Genomic DNA, 7,718 nt, shown 5'->3' with positions numbered 1-7,718 from the left:
AGAAGGAGACCTATTTGGAAGAGAGACTGTGACTCTCCTCTGGCAGTGGGGGAACTTCATGAGGGTGGACTTCTAGAAGGGGACACTTCAACAATCAATGCCATTTGTTCCTTTACTACAGTCGACAGCACATTTAAAAAGCAGTCAGGAACCAAGGAAACTAAACCTCTATGTGCTTCTAGACAATTTGCTTTGGTAAGTGGTGTGCAGAGAACTTTAGCAGCCTAATCAACATGGTCCTCAAAGTACCCAAACCCGGAGATTTCTTAAGGCAGATACCATCATCCTCTTTTACAAAGAAAGAATCTGTGGCTCAGAGAGGTGAAGTGACTTGCCCAAGATCACACAGCAACATAGTGAGTTACTGAAGCCAATCTCTTTTCATGAATACCAAGTCATTTTCCCACTCACTGTTATAAATTAATAATTATTAAATAACATATATTTAGAGTAGTACTCTTACTGTTATCTGATCATACATTCACTAAAAGGTTACTCTGCCAATACTTGTACAAAGCATTTAACAAATATCATATCTTTTTAATTGTCATCACAACTTTATGAGATTGATACAAAAAGAGAAAAGCAGCCTCTGAGTTCCAAGACCTGACCTGACATCACAGTGCACCTTATGTTCTCCTACTCAACAGAAACATTTCAGAAACCTTCAACATCAGATAATGTCATTCTGTGTGCATGATGGATCAAGACAAAAATAGGACATTCGGTAATGATGTTTGAACACAGAAAAAAGGAGGTAAATTATACAAACCACCAAAATATCCAAGCATCCCCCTGTATTGAGTGACTGCTACTTCTTTAACAAGTACAGCTCTAACCTCTATCTAGTCTTCCCTTCTTAGAGTTAAGATACCCATTCAGAGAGCTGCCCCACTTCCTGAGAGCATCCATCCGGAGCAGAGCCAGCTTCCTGAAACACAGCCCCCCCCCCCCACCAACCAAATCACCTAACACAAGCCCACATCCTATAAGTTCTATCTAACATTCTCTTAATGAGACATCATATTGTTTTCCAAGGTGATTCCTATTCCTTGCTGCAGTGAGTAATAAACCCAACTAGTTCAACTAGGAAAGGGAGTGTTTTTAGTCGTCTCTGGCTAGAATAGTTAAAAAGTACAAGCATTATCCTTATTTTATAATTACAGAAAGTAAAGCTCAGAGATGTTGGGAAATTTGCCCAAGACTACAAGGAGGTGAGTAACAGAACCAGCACCATCTGTGTTCTTGTTTATTTAAATACTATGCTTGTTGTGGTCCCCATGCCTAAATTTCCTCATCTGTAGTGAAACAGATACTCTCGGTTCTCCAAAGGTGCCTCCATCCCACATCTTCCCAGAGGCAGGAGCGTGAAAACATTGCCAAAGTCGCTCTACTTGGGAGAGCTGGGACCTGTTGTGTTACGAAACTCATACAGTAGCTAAGTGACGTCTCCGTGTCACCATTTCCTCCCTTGAAGGATTCTTAGGATGATTAATAGAAGAATGTAGGCAAAATGCTAACACAGAGCCTGGCGCACTAAAAGGGTAGTTGCCCTTCTTAACTGAAGTAAGAAGCGCCCTCCGCACATGTGACCTCAGGCAAGGGGGTTCCTACTGCAAATGGACAACTGAGTCTCATGCTCCTTTCTTTGTTCTTCTGAGAGTCCAGGAGAACAACCTGCACCCAAATTTGACCTGGCCCAAGAAGTGAAGAACGAAAGCTTTCATGTTGAGGTGTCTCTCATTTGGGTTTTTGTGTAGCTTGGGCTGGCCATTCAGAGGTAGACGGTGCTGTAATGGGTTTGCTTCCTATACCTGGCAGGGCCCAGTCTGAGGACAGGAAAAGGGGAGGTGCCCACTGCTCTGCAGAATAGTGAGAAGGACCAGCATCTCCGTGGACCCTAGTGGTGAAGGTTCTTAGGGGCAAACCACAGAATCCACTCCAGTTAGTTTAATTTGAATATGAATTTATTGAAATATAAGCCAGACAGTTTGAAGCCATAGAAAGGAAAATGTGCAACATCACTGCGAGGGAAAGGGGCTTCTTTATTGAAAAGACCGCTGCCACCACTGGTGCTGAGAACTGGATGCCAGAACTTCCACCTTGGCTGCCCACAAGGAGAGCAGTGATGGTGGAGAGGGAGATGAAGGTAAGGATGCAGTGAAGATGAGGGTTAAGATAAGAACCCTGACATGAGGAATGTGCTCCTGCATTCATTCCTTCCTTCCTCAAATATTTATGGACGGTCTCCTTTGTGCCAGGACCTGTGCTAAGCGCTAGGGATAAAGAGAAGACTTGCTCTCATGGTGCTTAAAATCCACTGGATGAGACAGAACTAAGGCATGTAGACCCATGGGGGGAAGGAGAGAGGCAGGGTTCTGCTGAGGAGGGTGGGGTTGAGAAGGACTCAGAGGAGATCAAGCTGTTTCAGAAGCAGCCGCAGCCCAGCCCTGTGTGCGTCCTCCTTGGACTTCAGAGTTTCGGGGTGGTACAGTTCGAAGGTCCTCTGCAAAAAGAAAGGAACTTGCTGATTGACATCTCTCAAGCACCACACTTGGACACCGCTGACCTTGACAGATCCTAGACTTTCCCAGAAATATGCAACCACAGTCCACCCAGGACCAGAATGACCAAAAAGAAGGAAGTGAGTTTCCAAGCCTAGGCGGGGAGCTCAGGAGCTCTGCAGACCTGCTCTGTAGGGCGGCTGACTCAGTGTTCCCATCTGAGAAAAGGGGAGCATGTGAGGAGGCTCAGATTCTCATGATGGGGCTTCTAGGGTGACCTTCTGCCAAGCTGGCCCGTGGAGGATGTGCTCAGTGTGTGGTTTCACAAGACGCTGCAGCCACTTCTCCTGGGTGGCAGCGAGGAAGAAAGACACTGTGCAGGTGTGAATGGTGTGGGGCCCCCTGAGCTCCACCTCTTTTTCTCAGCCCTTCCCCTCCTGCCCTGTCCTGTCCCCTTTCTTACTCGAGGGTCCCGACATGACCACCGCAGGTCTTCATGCAGTCCTCTGCCGTCAGGAAGTTGTTCTTCTTCCCACGGCAGCCGCCGTACATAAAGGTCTCACACTGCCCGGACTTGGCGTTGTAGAAGTACCTGACCTTCTGGGCCTTGCAGGGACCCGCATACTGAGGCTCCAGGCAGAAGGCAGGCTGAGAACCTGCTGGGATGGGAGGGGCTATGGGTCAGTTAGGAGGGCCATCGTCGCAGCTCGGTCTACAAGGTCAAGAACTGAAACCACCAGTTTGTCTGCGATAGAGAACGTTAGGGTTCTGGGGGCTGGTCAAATTGAAAAGGCCATTTGACAACCTGCTTTCTGGGACATTATTATTAATGTTCCTAGGTGTGACATGGTATGGTAATCATGCACAAATTTATATCTCCTTCATGAAGTATTTAAGATTAATTGGTATGATGCCTTTGATTAGCTTCAAAAAATCTACCAAAAAAGAATAAAAAACGGCAGACAAGGCAAAAAATATTCGTCATATGTCAGTAATTATTGGAGCTGGTACCTGGGTTTTATAATACTATCCTCTGCACTTATGTGTATGGTAAAAAGTTTCCACCATTAATAAAAAAGTGTGAAGGAATCAGGCTGTAATGGAGAAAGGCATGAAGAAAACATACCAGTGTGTTCTCTTTTGTTACCTCACAGGGACTCTATAAATTGAATATTGACCCTATATTCATACTGTGACTTATAATAAGCAATATATATATATAATATATAATATATATATATAATATATATTATATATATATTATATATATATATTATATATTATATATATATATTATATATATATTATATATATATATGTTCTTTGTCATTTTCCTGGCACAGAGTTCTTACAAACCTTGGTATTTCTTAAGTGCTGAGAGCAATAAAAGTGTCTTTTGTTATGTGAAGTAGGTAACTTTCGGGAAGACCCTAGTAACCCCAGAATGGGTTCTGGTTGCCAGGGGAAACCACTGCCTGACAGGAGGGTTGCAACTTTCATTCCTACCCTCCCTCATGCCCTTCCATCCACAGTTCAGCCCGCCCCCCAACCTCAGGGATCGGAGAGGAGCTGGAGGTTGAACAATCACCAATGGCTAATGACTTAATGCATCATGACTAGATAAGGAAGCCTCCATAGAAACTTCAACAGAGGAAGAGATTCATGTTATTCAAAAGGACTGGCATCGACCCAGGGAACAACATAGGTACACGTTCCATCATTGCTCACCTGGACCACTGCAGCAGCCTGCTCGCTGGGCCTCTGTCTCTGCCCTTCGCCCCCTAGAGGCCACTCTCCACACTGCAGCCACAGGGATCCTATCCCATTGCTCCCATGACCAGTCCCTCAGTGACTCCCCATCTCTCTCACAGTCAAATTCCGATTCTCATCCTACAAGGCTGGTCAGGACCTGTCCCCATGGCCTCTTTGGCCTCATCCCTTCCCCTCTCCTCCCCTCCCACCCACTCAGCTCCAGCCACCCTGGTAATTGCTGCTGCTCGTTCACACCAGGCATGTTCTTGCTGCAGCCTCTGCTCCAACGCCCCCTTATCACAGAGGGGTTCGCTGATCAGTCTACAGAAAGAGCACAGCCTCCTTTATCCCCATCACTCTCTACCTTCAAAAACTCATAACCTAGCAGAGTATTCCCCCTTTTGCTATCGTCGGTCTCCCTCCTTGAAGGCAAGGTATTTTTCCGTATTCTGTCTACAGCTCTTTCCCCACACCAAAAACCAAGCCTGTAGGGACTTAATACATATATGGCCAGGGAACGAATCTTCCATTTCATGCTCATGCCAAGCACACAGTCATTGAATAGAGTGGATATAATGGAATTCCTGTTAGTGCAAAGTCTACTTGATGATGGGGCAGGTCTACATAATTATCAATCTACGTCTAACATTCTATATCCTGAGAGGGTAATAAAATAATAGTCAAAAGAGGACAAGGGAAAGGGCCTTGAGACTTTACTAAGATTGTATCAGCCTTGGTCCCAGGAGCCAACTCACACAAGCATTGTGTTTCTTGTTTTCCCTGCAGTTGCTCTGCTCAGTGGTCCCATGTCTTTCTGATTAATTTTAATCCTAGAGGAATTATTATTTGACACCTAAATATTTTTTTCTTTCCTGAAAGAGGTAGGTAGAGAAATTTTTTCAATTTAACACATCTTGGTGGAAAATGGACAAAATTGGCCATGAAATGTGTTTAAACTCTTTAAATTCATAACTGGTAAGCTGTTCAAAAACCCATGTAACATGGTTCCCATTTTCAAGTGAGGAAACTGCAGATGACTTGCCCCAGGACACACGGCATGTGGGTGACAGGGTCAGGAGAAGATATATCATGTCACAACCCATTAGATAAACTACCTGATTCTGCCAGGAATTCTGAAAATACAGGTAACTGGTAAGAGTTTCTGGCTGCAGTGCCCAACTTTCATTATTGCCCTGTCCCCAAGCCTCACTGGAGCCCCCAAATCACAGGGAAGACGGAGTCTGGTTTTTCCCTGACACCAAATATGTGGTGTCTCTACCAACACCAAACAATTCCCTAAACTCCCACTGGGCATCCCAGAAGGCAATTTACTTCTGATACTAAATCCATGGAATTAGTGCAGATCCCGTAGGTTGAGAGCTCAAGACTGTCCTCACTACAAATGCCAGCCACGTGATCCGGAGTCACTCATGCTTGTGACCGACTGGCTAAAAATCGGAGGTTCCATGACCCCACCTCCATGTTCACTAACCAATAGAAGTGGAGACAGAACTCAGGAAAACCCTTTACTTACTGTTCCCAGGTTATTATAAAGGATAAAGCTCAGGGACAGCGAAATGGAGGAGATGCGTAGGGCAAAGGGGGAGGAGAGGTGGGCGGAGGCTCGTGCCCTAGGGGAGCACACCGCCCTCACAGCACCTCCATCTGTTCACCACCCCGAAAGCTCTCTGAACCCTAAGATTTATGGATTTTTATTGAGGTTTCAATATATAGGTATATTGATTGAATCATCGGCCATTGGTGATTGATCTCCATCTCAATACCCTCCCGTCTCCCCAGAGGCTGGGATGCGGGCTGTTGAAAGTTGTAACCTCTAAACACATGATTGGGTTTTTTTGGAGACCAGCCCCATCCTGCAGGTCTCTCCGTGGCCTTCCTTTACTCACCTCATTACCATTAAAAAAAAACAGTAAATTCCAGGAGTTTCAGGAGGTCTGTTCCAGGAACCAGGACAAGGATCAAATATTGATCTCACTACAGTGAAGTTCAGGGACACAGCACTGACCAGGAATAGAGTCTCAGAGATGGGATCCCTGATCTGGTAGAGGTAGGCGGGATATATATTTTTTAATTTGAATTTTAATTATTTTTCCTATTGAGAGCCATGCAATATCCCTGGAGTTAAAACTGCCCAACTTCCCAGGAGAAATCCAGAGAGGGCTGTCAGCACCCACCCCACCCCTGCTCCCCAGCCCCCTCCGTGGACTCCCCTCATCCCCCCCAGCCTGCAGAGGTGAGGTGAGCCGAGACTTACCTCTGGCATGGCTCTTGTGTTTACCCCCCGGGGTGCAGGCCACCAGGGTGCCCAGGAGGACGAGAAGGGCGATGGAGAGGCAGAGCCGTCTCATGTTCGTGGCCTCGCAGGAGGGCTTCTGAGGAAACCTGGGGGCTGACAGAGCTTTTCATAACCCAGCTGAGGGGTGGGATCAGGCAATGAGGAGGGGAGTGAGGAAGGGGAGGAGCTGGGGTCAGTCCTGTTTATTGCGTAATCTCCCCACCTAATCAGGCTTCCTGCTTCTGCCTGCTGGGGCCAAATGCCCAGTAACAGCACTTCTCAGATTTAACTATGCCTGTGGGTCTCATGGAAACAAAGATTGTGATTCCACAGGTGGAATTTTGTCCAATATGTTGACTCAGGGATCATCCCAGCACCTAGAGCAGTGCACGGCACATGATGAGTGAATGAGAGCAAATCAAAGGATGGATAAGTGAAAAACAGTGTGTTAGCTCAGGTCCTCCTTTTCAACTCCTGCAGGTTTCATTACAGCTGGGAATTATGCGCTTCACCCCCACCCCTACCACTACCTAACTCAAACACAGGTGTGACACAGGACACCTTCCTGCAACCATTGCCACAGCTTCTCAACTGGATGGACACTTGCTGTTTACCTGGCACTGGCCCAGGCAGAAGCCCTCTTGGGGCAGCAACCCTGTTTTCTCAGTAGAAAAAGGAGTAAGGGGTGTGGGCAGAGGGGAAGCAGGGAGCTGAACACATCTTCACAGCATGACCTCCCATTTCCCCTCACCTGGTTTCAGAAACAGGAAAGCTGCCTGCCTGAGTGGACCTCCGGGGACCTTGGAAGATTGCCTGCAATAGCCTCCCTCCTCCTGCTCTCTCCCTCAGTGGTTTTGGAACCATAGGACCTCAGTTTGGGTACCAGTTCTGCCTTTTCCTAACTTTGTGCCCTGAAGACTTAAATCTCCCAGAGCCCTGTGTTTTCAAGTGTCACATGAGGTCAACGCTGCCAACATCATGCGTTTCTGTGGAAGAAGTGGAGGCAATAGACATATATTCTTCTCCCTGAGAAGTCAAAGTCCTTTGTAATAATAATAATAATAATAATGTCATTACAGCAGATAAAACTTAGCTTCTTCTATGTGTCAGACATTATCCTAACTACTTGACATATATTAACTAATCTAATCCTCAAAAATCTTAAA

General features: G+C 46.2%; 1 protein-coding gene across 1 annotated transcript; it reads right to left on the bottom strand.

The window, feature by feature from the left end:
• Window positions 1–2,963: 2,963 nt before the first annotated feature.
• On the bottom strand, window positions 2,964–6,674 carry LOC118880972 (serum basic protease inhibitor-like). Its single transcript, XM_036825219.1, has 2 exons — window positions 6,532–6,674; window positions 2,964–3,160 (listed from the first exon to the last, which is right to left on the bottom strand). Exons 1-2 carry the CDS (start codon window positions 6,623–6,625, stop codon window positions 2,964–2,966), a joined length of 291 nt encoding a protein of 96 aa, XP_036681114.1. The 5' UTR covers window positions 6,626–6,674.
• Between the last annotated feature and the right edge of the window lie 1,044 nt (window positions 6,675–7,718).

This window comes from Balaenoptera musculus, chromosome 15, assembly GCF_009873245.2.
Source record: "Balaenoptera musculus isolate JJ_BM4_2016_0621 chromosome 15, mBalMus1.pri.v3, whole genome shotgun sequence".
NCBI classification, from domain to species: Eukaryota; Metazoa; Chordata; class Mammalia; order Artiodactyla; family Balaenopteridae; genus Balaenoptera; species Balaenoptera musculus.
This window is presented reverse-complemented; position numbering and strand designations above follow the sequence as displayed.